Raw genomic sequence first — 17,284 nt, 5'->3', positions numbered from 1 at the left:
TCCTCTGAGGGATACATCCCACATCCTGACGTCAGCTGGATGTGAAAGTTTTTCTCCCCACTCCAGCGTCCAACTGACGCATTCACTTATCTGCTCCACACCAGGAATTTGAGGTAAGCAGGAAACCCTGGATTCTGGGGGGAACTTTGTTGTCTGGATAATCTTGAACTTACATCCATGCTGTTGCTGTTGATTTGACGTAAAGATGGATTTATGTCGAGCTGAAACTTTATGAGAAGATTTAAAGCCCAGCCTGCTGTGTACTCTCATGTTGCAGCACTCAGCATTCCTCTTGTTGTGTTATGCAATGCAGACTTTCTGTTCAAAACAGCTAAAATGCTGAACTCAGAGGATTTCTCACTCTCTGGTTGCATGTAAATCCGGCTGATGGATACATTGGGAGTGCTAGGACAGCACAGATGTTGTCCCTGACTAACACAGCGACTATGTTCTCTAACATCCCCCAGAAATAATTGCAATACCAGATATGAATGGTATTCATTGACTTCTATGCGAAATGATTTCGCCTGTAAACTCTTAGAAAGCGGCATTCAGTCTGCAGAAATCTATATCAAGAGCAGAGAACAATTAGTGGTTGATGTTGAAACATTTTCTTTTTCTAGCTAGCCCTCTTGTCGAACATCAAATGGTTTGATAATGTTCCTCAACGTTCTCAAACGCTATCTGTGGACTAAAATGTCAAGATCTTTCCTAATAAAAATGTGAAAAATTGAGGAGTTTTAAAGAAAAGTGTATTGTGGCATTTTTATAAGGGTAGTTCTTAGATTAAAATATTCTTGATTTTTAATTTTTTTTTATTCCGTGGTCATCCAGAGTTTTTCCTGCTCTTAAGTGTGTTTGATTTTTGCGACAGTGAAGTGCAGGTCTTTCTAGATTATTATTGTTTGTTTCTAAATAGCAGTTAAAAATCTCTGCGAACTGAGAAATGTAAGCCTTGACCGGTGCCAGCTGTTGATCAGCTAATCAGAAACTAAAAAGATATGATTTTTTAAATTCTGGTCAGTGAATGCAACATACGTGCTAGCTAGCAGGTAGCACTTGAGAGCAACACTCTTAGATGTGGAAGTTGTTACTGCTGGAAGAGGACTCAAACTTATTGAATAAAAGGTCAGTTTTCCACATCCATCTGTTTGAGCTTTACAAAATCACTGGAAATCTTCCCCACGCTCTCTGATGGATGCATTTCTTGCTACGACTCTCAACTCTTCTGTCATTACTTTGTATTTTACTTCCAATGAGCAACATTTATATAAAAGTCTATTTTCATTTGTCTTTTCATTGAATGAAGTGTTCAAAAGTATCCATTTTGTCATTCAGCATGATAGTGATTCAAAAAGCAATGTTGCTTCTTTTGAGGCATAGATTAACATAGCAAGGCCTGGATAAAGGGGATAACAATAAAAGATGAGTTAAGAATAAGAATGTTCTACAAGAAAACAAGAGAATTCAGAATTTCCCCCAGTGTTTTATAAGCCTGGCGGGCCACCAGGCTTTACTTGTGCCCCCACCAGGCTGAACATTGCTTTTTTTTTATTCTTTTTTTTTTAATGTTTGCATTTTTTAAAACTTTATAGTTAGTGCTCAGGCATTAATCTTCCAATCTTTCAATAACACATAATTACCAAATTATATTTTCAAATTTCCTGTCAACTTTAAACACTTTTTAACTCTAAAACACGACGGGCTGTTGGATGAATGACTGCCCTGTGGCGCCCAACCACCGGGCTTTGCAAGTTTTCTTGGGGAAACATTGTGAATTTTTATTAACAAAACAAATAAAAAATTACAAAACTTTCATACTAAAGCCTGGTAGTTTTGAGGAAAAACAGTGGTAAAAAAAAATAGTAGACTTACATATGGGAGAAAAAAATATCTTGTCTTGATATATTAAACTTTGAATGTTTACAACATAAAATGAAGTGTGGCTTAAGACTGTTAGAATCTTAATGTAAAACTTTCAGGAAACCATCACATTACTTAACCACAACTGAGATGGTTGATGAAAATAAAACAAAAAAACATTTTGTGTTTCCATTTGGTTTGAGGTGGTTCTGCTTTTAGGACGGATCAACACCTTGTTTGGTTCCTGTTGTGACTTGAGAGTTACACACGTCTGTCTCTTGTTCTGTTCCCACGACTTTGACGTGTCACGTGCGAAACCGTGCTGCGTTACCCCGAGCGTTGTGCTACTTACTGAGCTCCAGTGGATAACACATTGAAGGCTCATGTTTACAAGTCCGTCCGCTTCATCTGATGACACGTCTGATAAAAGATTCATTCTGAGGAAAATCTTAAGAGGTTTCTCAGAAAGCAAATTTTCTGAGAGACTCTAATGGCCTTCAACTCACCACTACAGTTAATGTGTTCAGCAGTGAGCGCCGGTCTTGCCAGGATTTCCAGGAAAAGATTGTTTTTTAGGTCGATGTTGCACAATGTTTTATTTAGCTTAACTGTGTGGGTTCTTCAAAGTTTACACATTTCTGTTGAAGTACTTAATGAGACACTTTTAAAACTTCTAAGGCGACATATATTCTGTTTACATATACTTGTAAATAAGCTAAGTTATTAGGTGAGGTTGAATAAAAATATCAATAACCTCGTTTTAGCGCCATAAACTAACACACAGCATCCAGTCTGCTTTGTTAGGAGTCTGTCAGTATCCCACGTCTACATTTAACATTTGCCCAATATCCCTTGCAAAACTTCTCCAAATCTATCAGACGTGTGAGGACATCTCTTCTCCACATCCCTCTTTTGTTATAAAATGCTGTGGTTGAGATGGACACAAGCCCAGAAACACAAGTGATCACGTTTGTGTGTGTGTGTTTTTTTTTTTTAAAGAAAAAATTTACAAAAATTGAGGAACAGATTCGAGAGAAACGGAAATGCAAACAAACTGGAATTACCCGAGCACTCGGCACGAAGAGAAGCTGGCATAGGGGATTATCGTCGACCCTCTATGTCAGCGACAAAAACCTGGGGAGCGATCTGATGAAGCTGACGGGATTTCAAACTATGGGGAAGAAGGATAACGCAACCAGGTTTAAGAAGGACAGAGCTGTGAAACTGATGGAAGTCGACAGAAAACAAAGGAAGGAAAACAGAGAGAACAAAACAGGTCAAAAAAGAGTCACATAAACCAAGAGATTCACAGGATTCTCTTTACTAAGCATTGTTTACATTTAGCTTGACGCCGTTTTGGGTGAGCAGTAAAAGCTTAATGTCTCACTATTGGCAAACACTGCCAAAAAGTTACGTTTGGTTTGAGCCACCTTTTTTTCTTTCCAGCGTTACTTTATTTAGATTTATGAGAAACTATAACATTCCCAAACAGAAGGCTTCAGCGAAAGCTGAATGTCGGGCGAAGCTAAATGAAGTTCTGGCTCCACTTCTTAAAAGCTTCAAGGCCGAGCGAGTTCATACAGTTTGCGGTACACAGGCATGGCAAACCTAAAAACCTGTACCAAATCTTTAAAAAATCCATCAGTTATATACAGATTTTTCTGTACCCTTCTCCTGACTGATACCTTTGCACAGTGATAGCCTCTCCACCAATAACGGTTTTAACTAATCAATGAACATCAGCAAATGCCAGGAAAGTCTTACAACAAAAGATAAAGTTTATTTCAAATGAATGAAATTCAATATAAACATTGTTATGTGTAAGAGAACCTTCACACCAGAGAATTTTGAATAAACAGGTCAGAGGATAGTTTACTTGGTTTTGGACGAGCGTCTCAGCTCATTTAAATTTTGTTGCTGACCAAACAAACAGTGTGAGAGAGCCGTGTTCACGTTCAAGAGCCAATGAATCTGTTTTCTGATTCTAAAAAAATAAACATATAGATTTTATTTTTCCTGATCTCATTGTACTTGTCGTCTGAACCTCAGATTTGTAGGATTCAGGAACGGTCGATACTCGAATTTGCATTACAGTGTCTTTTCCAGACGTGATGAGTAATTTCCAAATGCTTGAGGGGAAATAAATAAGTCAGCAAAGCCACTTCGTCATAAAAATTAGTCAGCGCAGGTTCATAATGTTCGGTTTCATTTCACAGTTTAGAACAAAAAAAAAAAGATCTGGCGTATTAATTTTGAAAAATGACAATCTAAAACTGAGAATATTAAAACAGAAACCACTGAAATTACAAAAGCTTATTTATTTGCACATTTTAAGTCTACAATTTACACAAGGTTTTTTATTCGTACCTCAATCAGAGGTACGGCCCTGACTTTGAATATTATATCTAAATACTGGATAAAAATATTAACAGGTTTGTTAACTGTTCAGCTGAGTGGGTTTAGATATTTTGTACATAGCTATGAATTTATTAGAGTTATTGGTTTTAGGAACTGTTTACATGTTTGGTGTTAACCTTGGTTAACAAATAATGACATGATGTAATCACGATTGAGGTTAGACTTGAATCATTTTTGAACCACTGAAAACTTTGACTTGACAGAGTTGTCTGTTTTGTTTTTTTCACGTCAGCTGGTGAAGCATTTCACCTGAGAACGTTTTCACTAACTGCGCACTTTTTAACTTAAAATCTATACTTAAAAAGCTATGTGGCGCTTAATTGTGAAGTTCGAAAGGATGAAATTACTAAAGCGAAGCTCACAAACTTTCCTAGAGTGTTTTCATGAAACTCATCGGTGCCCAGTTTTTCCTCGCTCTGCTTTTGCCGGTGCTTGCAGTAACTACCTCTAGGAAATGTTAATTGTGTGCCAGTGTTGAATGCAGAAAACACCATAAATGCTAATTCTCCTCCTTTTCTTATTCTAACCCCGGGGCAGTGGAGGAATGCAGCGGTCAGCTCTGTCCGGTGTTCAAAATAAGACCCAGAGTCGTGTTCCTGCTCTGATATCACTGCCAAACCAGACGAGACCTTTAAAACGGCCAAGATTTCAAGACAGTGTTTTCCCTGGAATCTCAGAGCAATCCGCACGCATATAATTTTCCGACTGTGCGTGTTTTTGTATGTGAAATTCAATGAGGGCTCGCCGGGCCAAACAATATATCCCATGTTGCTGCAGTCCGGGAGGAACACACCCGTTGCAGACCTTTTCTAAATCTAACAAATCCTGATCCAAACCAGCTGTCCGTGCAGCAACATCCTCTTCCTTCGTTCTGTGGCATGAAAACACTTCATGGATGTAGAAAACTCATGAGAACAACCTCCGGTGTCAAGGAGTAAAACTTCTACCTGAACGGGGTTACTAACGTACGCTGACCTCTTTGTTTAGATATAAATAAGTTCAGCCACACACACACACACACACACACACACACGCGCGCACGCACGCACGCACGCACGCACCCACACACACACAAACACCAAGCAAAATTTGAGAAATAAATAAGGTGAAAGAAATAATCAAAGTCAACAAAACCCCTTTCAGAACCTCCTTTGACTTTGAGCCCTAAATGTGTTTATTGCTCCACACAATCAGAACGAGGGATTGAAGTCGGCCAATCCTGAGCCACCTCAGAGCGAAGTCATGAACCTCTATAAACTGAAAGGGATTGTAGATCCACCGTTTTATGTACAGCGGAGGATCAGTGATGTTTTAGTTACTTTACGAATCTGCGAGGGTTGCAGCTTACACCTTCGATCAGTAACTGTGGTTTTTTTTGGTCGTTAGAGATAATCTTTTACACTCCAAGATAACAACAATCTGACCTTTTAGACAGACGGACGATCATCTCATGATTGACTTTAATGCAAAGTTCAGCCACCATCCTGTCATTTCAAGAATGTGAACGCTTGACTGGGTAAAACACAGCATTCACCTTCACAGTTTGACGCAAAACACAAGCAGCTGAATTTAGCGTCTTCTGGTTCCTACAAGGAAATCAAAGCAAGATTATTCATGTGGATAAACCTCTATTTCAGTTCTGTCTAAGAGAAACTTCCAAATATCAATAATCACACAATTTAACTGAGATAACTGGATAAACGACCTGTCCTGATGGTTGACTTCTTATGGATTCTCTTGAAATCCTGTGATTAGAAAAGCTTGCTTTGACCAAATCTAAAAGCGATTTGACGTCAACTGCAAAAAGACAGTCAAACAAGTTCAGGTGAGTGTGTGTCGTTGCTCGCGGTGACCTGACAGCTCCTCAGAGAGCGCTGTGCTTGTCGACGTGCAGCAACAGAACCGATCCTGGGACTGAGCGCTACAGGTAACCCCGCTGCCCCCCAAACTTCACCCCGACACACCGGCTTAAATCCAGCACATTAATCTCTCCCCTTCTCTCGCCGTCGCCTCAGACATGCTGGCTTTCATTCCCCCCGCTTGCAGAGACCTTCGCCTGATTTTCTGGTCATGTGCACCTATTGCAGAGGGGGCGAAGCGGACACAAAGTGACACAGCAAAAGCAGAATGGGGGGGGGGGGGAGGAGGAGGCGAGGCTGCGGCCTGAAAGGCGTTTGATTGTCCTACGCTGAGAGGGACAGTTAAAGGACGAAACTTGTTGCTGAAACTTGAGGAGGGGGTCGATCTAGAAGCTGGTTATGTGTTGCTATGTTTATTTTTCTGTAGGTCTAACAACCAGGAGGAGAAGGACTGCTGTCCAAAGAGAGGATCAGCTTGAAAACAGGGAGTAAAAGAGTTAAAAGACTAGCATGAAACATTGTGACATGCATAAAGAAGATCATTGCAGGGTTTTACATTGGCTTCACATGAGGGTCTAGCTGCTGTATCCTGAGTCTGACAAAACTTTGTCAGAGTTTAGAAGTAAAGCACAGAATCAAAGTGAAGCTGTGGCTTCCCAGACAGAGATCAAAGCGCACACCTAAGCGAGGAAAAACACAATCCGAGATGCCAAATCCTGCCTCCGTTTGCTCGAACGGAAATCAATAAAAAGAACATGAAGGTATGCTTCTTCATCACTAAAATGTTAATTTAACTTGTTTTTGCCTAATTAACGGCAGTGTCTCCCAAGAACAAAACAGCCCCACCAATAATAATTAGGACGTCAATATTCATGTTGGCAGAGACGGTTGTGAGGTCTGTAATTACCGAGATCCTCATCATTTGATCGTCTCTTTAATTAAAGGCTTGCTGTAATTTCCGAGCTTTGTTTACGTCTCGCAAAAAACGAGAAGTCTTATTGATATTCGCTTTCACACGGAACTCGAACCAAACAAATGTTTTTAAAAGTTGCCCCGGCATTTATTTGTTTTGTGCATTTTAAGAAACGTCAAGTCGTCGTCTGCATGAAACGAACCTCTGAGCCGGCTCTGGCGACGAGTCGTGTTGCTGTCTTCCATCTGGCGCTCAAACACTGCGGGCTTTGTGAAGCCTCCTCTGAAAGCTTCAAACTGTGGATTGATGGGACCTTTGATGAGGAACATGAATAACTGTATATCCTCGCTCACTTAGCTGAGTGGCTACCCAGCTTCCCTTCTATCATCTGGATGAGTTTTTCTTTTGGTGGGGGGGAAAAAACTACTACAATCCAGATCCAGATGAAATATTACAGCTTTCTGGTCTTTCAGTTGTAAAGTTAAAGTAATTCATGTACTTTTAGTACACTTTTAAGTTGTTGTGTTGCTTTATCACAAAGATGAACATGTAATTAAAGATTTTTTCTTTTCTGCAGTTAGAAACAACCATACCGTGTTTGTTTTTTAAAATAAATAAATAAAACTGGGCCAGGATATCTCCTGTAACAACAGGATTATAACTCTTTAACATCTGAATGTTTTCTACAGATTTTAAAAAACTTAATTTTCAGTTTCCTTATTGACATGGTAATTTTTATTTTTTATTTTTTCAACTTCATTATTTCATGACCATGACTGGTAATGATGATAATTAGAATAATCACAGTCACACTCCAGTGGGACCAAATCAACAGATGTTGATTTGGTCAACATCTGTTGACCAAATCAACATCTGTTGATTTGGTCAACAGATGTTGACCAAAACAGGTAAACAGGTAATTTACCTGTTTAACCTCAGTAACAGATGTTGAGCAACTAAACAAAATAACCAAAATGCTGGGATTTAAAAGTACAGTTTTGAACAGGGCATGAGTGTCATTTTATTTTAGGGTGCATTTAAAATACATGATACATTTTATTTTTATAAACACTCAGGCTAAAATAAATAGACAAACACTCTTGCTGTAAATATTCCTGTGAGAGTTGTACTTACGCCGCGCATGATCTCAGATTGGATGGTTGATTGACTTTGCATCTTAAGCGTAGTCTGAATTATCCATCCAAATTTATGAAGAGATCAGAAACAAAGTCTTCTGCTTGAAATAGATCGGTCAGACATTTCTGTGGCTTTTGTACTCCAGAGAACCTAAATGTGAGTTTCTATCCACTGGGGAAAAACGTTTACCTGCTGCCACATCACTTACCTCAGGCTCGTTTTCGGTAGATTGTGTTTAACCTCTTCCTGAGACAAACTAAATTATTACCAACATTCATTTTTTTTTTTTTTTTTNCACACACACACACACACACACACACACACACACACAAGGATGGTTTCCTTCCTGAGAAAGGTCAAGACTGCAAGTCTCAGCAAAGGTGAAGTGAATTAAAGGCGTGTCTGTGTGAAGGAACGAGTGGAGGTCGCACCGTTTCCGCGTTGGGTTTCGAGAAAAGTTGTTTTAAATTAAAGCTGCGGAGCCAAAAGATAAAATTACATCAAGTTACTCCTGGAATGCGGCAGATTGTGGTGAGAGTGTTAAGATACTTTGCATTTCTCTGCAAAGATTGTTTAACCTCAGGTATTTTCAAGACAGCAGCACAGACAGAAAGTTAGTTTTTTATTATTATTATTTTATGTAAGGCCATTTTCATTTCAGTCAAGCGGTTTGATGGACGTTAACTAAAAATCAAGTTCACTCAATGATGTCTCTGCTCAGGGAAAAATGTCTCTGATGTTTTATAATGATTATAATGACCGGATTGGAGAAACAACAGATTGATCAGATTTATAGGAGGAAGGAAAAACCTCTCTAAAAATGCTAAAGTCAGCTTTTGTGAAAAAAGAATTTAGGTGAAATGCAGATTTCTGTGCATATATCATCTGCAATGCATAAAAAGAAGCAACCTGAAACAAATATTCTTTGGCTGTATAAAAAGCTAACTCAGTGCCCTCCTTAGAAATGTATCTAAGTGGCTAACCACCTGCATTTAGTTAAATGATCATCAGATAAAACAACCAAATCTCTAAAACTAAAATGTTTGAGTGCTTGCAGGAGAAACTACATTACTGCTGCACATCTATACAGAAACACATATGAGTTCAATGCAATTTTCTTTCTTTTTTACAGCCACAGGATGGTCATTTGGTGAAGAGAGACCCAAACCAAGAGATGTCAGGAATAATTCAGGAACCAGAGAAACATGGGACTGCCAATTCAGAGAGACGTTTCTGCTCTCAGCGACTCAGATATTCATAATTAATTAACTGCCACATGTTTTAATTTAGCATTATACAGTAAATTAGGACACAAATAAAAAGCCTGTTCTGAATTTTTCACCATAATGTGAAACAATCTACTGAAAGCATTTTGATCCACAGCCTTAATAGTGTCTATAGAGCAAACAAATTAAAATGAGCAACTTGGAAGAGTTGCTCAAATCCAGGCTTTGTTCAAGAGTGGGTAGATCAGGCCACCATAGATAGAAAACCTAGAATAATTCTGATCTGTAGTTTGGTAAAATCCACTTAGAAGTTGAGAAACTAATAATAAATAAAGAATTTATAAAAGTCTCTGACGAAACCACACATTTTGACAAACAGCCATCAGAGAGCTCCGGCTGCCCAGACTAATGGTGTCATAATTACCCTGTCGGCGCCACAGCAGGGCTTCGGGTCAGCGTCTCCAGGGGAGCTAAAGGTTTCAGCTGTATAACAACACCACAAATACAGAATAAATGTGAATAAATGTGTTTGGGCGCTTTGCCAAGAAAAGGCCACTGCAGAGAGCAAAAAAAAAGCAACAAAAAAAAACCAATCTTATTCTCAAACCAACCAGCCTGACAACCATAATTCCTGTCTAAATCATGTCCAGTCACACCGCCTCTCATTTTTACAGCATACAGCCTGACACTAAGTGGACCTTTGTATTTATATCTGTGGGTGGCTCGAGAAAAATATGCGTACTTTAAATTCCTTCAGTGGTTTTCTGTTCTATGTTTTGGTATATTCCTCTGTAGGTTCATCACTCTAATGTTAATAGACGACTTAGGCTAATTTAGCCTCATTAGTACTTCAGTGAGGGGCTTAGCGTTCCCCTCCCCCCGTTCACAAACGGTTCTTTGCTGGTCAGGGATCAGAGTGCAGCGTCACAGCTTTCACACAAGCCGCAACTTTTTCATTCAAAATGTTTAATTCAGTCGCTTTTTCACACTTTAATCTGCTGGTCTGACAATCAGAGCGATCAGTCTGATTGTTCAGTCACACACACACACGCACACACACACACACACACACGCACGCACACACACACACACGTTTTCCTACCTCAGAAAGGTCAAGACTGCAAGTCTCAGCAAAGGTGAAGTGAATTAAAGGCGTGTCTGTGTGATGGAACGCCTTTAATTCACACCACTGGTTTGAAATGAAAACTGAAATGACTTGGAAAATGGCTAAGAAATGACCATTTCTAAGAAATGACCAGTGGTTATTAAAGTTTGACCACTTTTCACTGACTGCTGCTGCAAAATATATGAAATAAAGTCCAACTACTGAGGATTTTTTCTTTAAAAACTCAGAATATGTAGCCTAAGCTAAGAATCTTCTCAGTAACCGTGTTGCCATTGTCTGCACAATTGTGCAATTTGACAGTAAATTTGCTTAATGGAAACACGGCAATTTTGAAAAAAACTCAAGATTTTTTAATAAAATGTTTTGGTGCCAGGATGAGGTGGTTTGTGGCCTTGTCAAAACTCGTTTATTTTGCAGAACTGCAATGGAAACTTTTTTTGTTTTGCATCATACGAGTAACATGATCAAAAACCTGATGTTGCCACTGGCGCAAACCACAAAGAAGAAGAAAACAACAGGAGTAAGTTTCAGGATGATGGCGCGGAATGTTTTTCAATAATTTATCGCGTGAACAAACTTATTCACTTGATTTTAATTGCGTTTCTTATTTGATGGAAACACGACGCAAAACTGTGTGTTTCTAACATAAGTGGAATATTGACAAAGCTTTGTGCACATTTGTAATGGAAACACTGTACAACTGAAATACAAAATATGGAAAAATGAGTAATTCAAAAGCATTAAAGTTTACAAACTCGAGTTTTTATCTGGCTAATCAGTAGCTAAATACTTCAACTGTGAGTGTAACGCCAACACCTGAATTTGCAGGAATTAATTTGAGACCAGAGCAGGTTTTTTGTTCCTTACAATCACCTTGAAGTAGATAAAAGCTTCTTTCATAAAACATTTCAAGGCACAAATCCTGGCCAAGGAAATAGCCACAGAGACAAGTTTGGTTCGTGGATCATTAGACTGATGTGGAGACGACTTACAGTTTGTGTCACCAGCAGGATTTATGAACGTAAACAAGAAATCATTTTGGACAGGGAGAGTAAGGCCAACAACAGTTAAAGTTGAGATACTTACTTTCCCAACAACAGGGTTACTACCCAGAACTTGTCCGCTGCTGCTGTTTTGAAAAGCAGCAGGTATGGGGAAAGATGAGACACCAGTTTGACACGTATTGCTGAGGGCTGCCTGCACCACAACATTTTTTTTTATTTACATTTTTTAAAGGCATGCCTTTTGGATTCTGTTCATCTGCTGTAGATTGTTTTTTTAGACCTTTAGAAAAACAAAGACCGAACCAGAGGAGGAACAAAGCAGCAGTGAAAACCTCAAAAAACATTTTGAAAAACCTTCAGAAAGCCTAGAGAGATATACTCAAAAATTGTGAAAATGCTAATTTAAGTCACTTTGCACAGACGTAAACCTAAACAACTGTCTCTGAGATGTCACCTGGAGGTTGACATCTCAGAGACAGCGGTTATTAAAAAACAGCCAAGCTTGAATGAGGTGGAGGTCAACCATCTGTTTGGTGCAGTTGAGGGTCAAAGGACAGGAAGGAATTTAGATAGCAACAAAGATGGATACAAACCGCATCAATGAAAAATAATTGTCACTAAACCTGAAACCAAAGAACACAGCTAAACAGATACCTGCTGAAAGGCATTCAAACTTCGAACAGCAGGAATTTTGAGTAACAAATGTTTTTTATGGTCACTTTGACGAACAGAAGAAATGATCTGAATGCATCACTGTGGGAACTCCGGCTGCTTATCTGTGAAATTGTGCCAGATTATTTTTCTTTAAAAAGCAACTAAAGCCAGAGGTTTTATTCCATTTCTCTTTTCTGCTGGCTCAGGTCCAGACAGGCCATCGCGTCCTGCCGTGATGGCTCCCTCCAGCCCTACCTCTCCTCTCCTCCACCTGCTGCTCTGTGCGCTGATGGCCGACCTGCGTTTGGCTTACATCACGCACGGCAACTTCATCTACTACTCCAGGAGCCAGGACCCCCAGCCGTGCAGCACGTCTTCAGTTTCCGACTGCAGATGCAAGAACTTCCAGCTGTCCAGCGCCCACAGGCCCCTGTCTCACTCCACTCCCGCTTTCCAGGGGAAACACTTGACTGTGTGGTTCTCGTCTCCCGCCACCGTGATGCGTCTGCTGAACAACTCGGAGGTGAGGCACCTCACGCTCATCCACTGCGGGCCTCCCGGGGAGCCCCGGGGGGCAGCCTCGTTCTCTCAGGAGGGTTACTTTGCGGTGCAGCGCTTGGAGAGGCTGACGGTGGTGAACGTGCCCGAGAGGCCGTTTCACCCTTGCACCGACGCAAACTGCGCCAAGAGAACAAACGCTAACCAAGACAGAGACAACAGCTTTGCATTTGACTCAAACAAGTCCAACAAGGACAGGGACACCAACATGGACCTCGTTGCTGAGGCGATGAGAAGCTCTTTGAGAGCGTCCTCGCCTCAGATCCAGGACATCTTCCTGGGCCGGGAGCGCGGAGCGGAGCATCACGAACAGGCCCGACTGGGAATCATCCACAGCTCCGTGCTGGACTGGGGAGCCGAGATCAAAACGTACACGGTGCTCACACACATAGACAGTGACGGGACGCTGCCTTTCCCTGACCTTCACCTGGCAAAATTACCAGAGGCGTCAGTCATCTATGTCAGCTTTGTGTACTGACAAAAGACTTACTACGAACCACCGGTAGCATAACACAGGCCTCTATTTGGACCTACACTTTGAATATGGTCCGTGGGTCAATGAAATGTGATATAAAAAGCTCTGTCTTTTTAGGCTCTCTGCAGGCATCTGGTGTATGATAATTCAGTACATCACCATTCTTAAAGTTTACATTCAAATAAGTTCAAACAACAAACCTTTTAGATTCTAGTTTGTTATAAAAAAAAGTTACCTGGTTTGGTAGATACAAGTCCTTTCCACGCCAAGAAATTTAGAAAATGACAAAACATTGTTCTTCTTCTTGTTTTTAAAGGTGATTAAATTGTCTTAATTGACAGTCTAACCCTTTCTGTTTCTGTGGAAAAGGAGCTATAACTATTTGTTTTGAAAATCTTATGATAGGACAGGACTCCTCCATCACAGAGAGGCATCTTTGGGTCACCAAGTCTCCTGATTAACCATCAGATAATATTTATTTGCAGGAAAAAACCCCATAAGGAATCTTGTTCTGTCCTCTTATCACAATCGATGTTTGAACGTAGCTAGAAGCTACAGGAACATTAACTTGATCTGTGTGACAAACACCCCACATGTTTTTGGTGTGAAATCAAGCGTTAAGATGTGAAAAGGCACCTCAAGCTCATTGTTGAGTACAGTGGAGGATCTGTTATGCTTCAATTATGGTCTGGAGAACATGATATCGCAAACTCTTTCAAATACCAGGATATGTGAAGAAAAAAAATCCCTACTTAATTGTGAATTACAAGCCAGATCAAGTTTTTTTTATGGCCACCTAACTACACAAAGAAAACAGGCTGGGTGAGCTGAAGAGAACTGGCACAGGATGAACTCAGACACAAACAGAAATAAGAACCTGACAGTCTATTTTTACTTGGGTGAGGTTTTTCAACTGTAACCAAAGATAAACACGTTTTAAGGGTTGTCACACATTTGTACAAGGGTGCCAACAATTGGATCACATTGTAACAATGGTTGTGTTATTTCTTCTCACTTTGTTACCAAAGCCTTAAACTTTTCACAGACCACTAAAGTATGCTCACAATGCAAACAACGGTAAGCACTCAGAGCTCAACACACCAGAACACCATGTGTCCTTTGTTTCCAGCTGCTGTTTATGTACTGATCTGATCTTTCCACATTTGCGTTTGTGAGGTTTCAGTACAAAGTGCTGCACAGATGCAGTTTCCTGTTTGTTTGAGCAGCTTGACAATAGCTGGCAGCGTCATGGTTCTGCACTTGACCAACGTCTGGGTTTAGCACCCTTTGCAGAGAAACAAAAGGAGAAGTCCAAACCAAACAGGGCAGTCGGGAGATTTTGTTGCAGCATAAACATCTCCCAGTTCATCTTTTATGTTTTAGTCCTGACCTCTGCTTCCTTCTTTCTCATCAGAGGTTCGAGGTTTGTTTACAGTGAAGTGAGTCAGATGTACTTCAGAGTCTGAGCCACAAGGTGGCAGCAGATATGTTTGAGTAAATTACAGCGACGATGAAGAACAGACTGAGAACGTAAATGTTTTTCTTGTATAGCCCTACAGTTAATATAAACCTGAAATGTAACATGAGTTACTATTGATTATAAATGGTTCTGCATATTTATTTGTTGTGTTGCTATGGAAGCGTATTAGCAGTCCGTCATCAGAGTCTATTTAATTTCATAAGCAAAAAATAAATGATCTGTATAATAATAATTTGCTGTCCAAATTTCATTTTTTCAACTTCAGTCACCTATCTTGCATTTTAAATTTTAAAATTGATACATTTTCAATGCAATATTGTGGGCAGTTATGCAAGTTATGTAATTTCTGGGATGTCTGAAATAATTGCGTTGCATCACCGGTATAGAAATGTCACATTTATATGCGTCTCCACTCAGAAAGATATGTGTAATTTATTTATAACTGCATCTCCAAACATTTAAATACTGTCAAAAAATAGGATATTAATTTCGATAATCCAGTTAAATTCAAATTATATTTGAAATTGATTGTAATTTCCAACTAATTTACATGCCGTTGATATCACAGTATAAGTTAGAATATTACCGAAGCCACTTCTGACTTCACGTTTTTACAGATCACAAGTGAAACGTGAGATTTCTCCCCAGCTGTGAATTTTCAAAAAATAAAGCTGGCAAAAAAAAATCTGCTGGAAGGCTAAAACATACTTTTTTTTTCTTTTCAAAACAATCATGGTAGAGAAACTCAGTGCTACAATCCTGTTAGTAGCTAAGGATGCTTTAAATTAAAATGATTACGCTTCACTTCTTGTTCATGTTTTTAAATCTTGCTGCTGGACGGTCACACAAACCAAACAACATCTCTACACAAGCCAGCTGATGTGATGCAGTGACTGTACCTCACTTTCTGAGTCAAAGGCGTAGCGGAGGTGGGCTGGCTTCAAAATCACCCGCCACATCGACTCACCCACAAAAGAATTGTGAAGAGCAGTCTTTATATGCTCATATTTGACACTCTGTGCATAAAAAAAACCAGTCTTAATGGATCTGATGAAATTGTGTAGTGCTCACATTACGAGATGCATTTTTAAAGAAGCATCTAATTCAGCTAAAATATCGCTTGTAATTGTTCCACCAATTCAATCATTAGTCATGACGATTAATGATTTGCAGTTAATAAAAACTCAACTGTCAGAAAGTTTCAATTTGATATAACAAATTATGATACTCAACCGTACTTTTTCCTTCCACCTAACTTTTCACCAATATGCTTATAAACGACTAAATGGCCATCAGGTTCAGCAGCGACCTTTTTCAGCCATCCCATCGTGGAGTAGGCCACAAAATAAAATGTTTATTTTTAATTTAAAAAAAAGTTTGATTGTTTTCTTAATATTCGGCAAAACTGTATTTTAGGTTTTCATAAAGTATAAGCTATAGTGGTCAAAACAACAAATATAACCGTATGATGTGGATTAAATCTATAGAAAGAGAAACAATTATTTTTGTATTATTGAATGAGATTATATGCCAAGTCATTGCGATGCTTCTCGTGTGTATAGATGGTTTTCTTGAGAGGATGTTTGTGTTTTTATGACCCGCAGCTGCATTAATCTGCAGACCCTCGTCTATCTATTTGTGATTTGATAATGACCCGCGGACCAGTTTACAGACTGAGTGAATGACTGAGTGCTCTGCTGACACCTGCTATAGAAAGAGCTGCTTATTTGCATGATAAACGTGCAGCCCGTCTTGTGAATGCAAACTGATGCCGCCTGTTGATCCCGCACCTGAGAGGTCAACAGCCCCGCTCCCCGACACGCAGCGGGGGCAATTACCGGAGAAATCACCGGCGGTGGCGCGGAGGAGGAGGAGGAGTTGGAGGAAACCCCCCAACTGCTGCTGCGTTTAAAAGGTTGCTCTAAACAACCAGTCAAAGCAAATCAATTACACATCCAGAGCGGCTCTCTCTCATGGGGGACCACCCTGAATGCCCACTGTAAATATTCTCGTTGGTCCCCAAAAGGTGGAAAAAGGCCCAGACTGAGCTGCTCTCCTCTTCAGCCCCAGCCGCCGCCGCCGCCGCCGTCTCCTTACCGGCACTTTCGCAGTAAAACATTTTTACAATCAGACGTTATTGTTCGCCGCCTCCTTATGGGAGATGCGCCCATGTTCATTTTTTAAAAGGGCAAATCAGCCATAATTCAGTTTATAAACTGCTGCGCGCAGGGGAGAAATGCCTGGATGAATATTCATTAGAGGCCGCCCGAACTGCCACGCTCCGTGATTCATTAGGCATATGTAAATATCACTCACTTTAATTGGCCCTAAACTGACTCAACATAATGTTGTCATTAGCAAATTATTACTTATTTGTGATACTAATGGTGCGGTATGGCGCCCAGAGCCCGGAGATCCACATACTATATGATTGTAATTATAGGACTCTTTTATTCACAGGGTAACTGCGGGATCTGATGGATCTGCAGCATTACACACACGCACACACACACACACACACACACACACACACACACACACACACACACACACACACACACACACACACAC

At 40.0% G+C, this 17,284-nt stretch overlaps 1 protein-coding gene across 1 annotated transcript; it reads left to right on the top strand.

The window, feature by feature from the left end:
- Positions 1 to 7: 7 nt before the first annotated feature.
- Positions 8 to 14,945, top strand: LOC103476692 (uncharacterized). The gene is made up of 2 exons (XM_008429185.2): positions 8 to 113; positions 12,407 to 14,945. The coding sequence occupies exon 2, from the start codon at positions 12,436 to 12,438 to the stop codon at positions 13,234 to 13,236; it is 801 nt and encodes a 266-aa protein (XP_008427407.1). The 5' UTR covers positions 8 to 113; positions 12,407 to 12,435; the 3' UTR covers positions 13,237 to 14,945.
- The last annotated feature ends 2,339 nt before the right edge of the window (positions 14,946 to 17,284 follow it).

Source organism: Poecilia reticulata, linkage group LG15, assembly GCF_000633615.1.
Source record: "Poecilia reticulata strain Guanapo linkage group LG15, Guppy_female_1.0+MT, whole genome shotgun sequence".
Classification (NCBI taxonomy): Eukaryota; Metazoa; Chordata; class Actinopteri; order Cyprinodontiformes; family Poeciliidae; genus Poecilia; species Poecilia reticulata.
Note: the sequence above shows the minus strand (reverse complement) of the source record. Positions and strands in the feature narration are given on the sequence as shown.

What these genes read in the sequence shown, in the direction of transcription:
- LOC103476692 (XM_008429185.2), top strand. Translation starts at nt 12,436, where the DNA reads ATGGCTCCCTCCAGCCCTACCTCTCCTCTCCTCCACCTGCTGCTCTGT.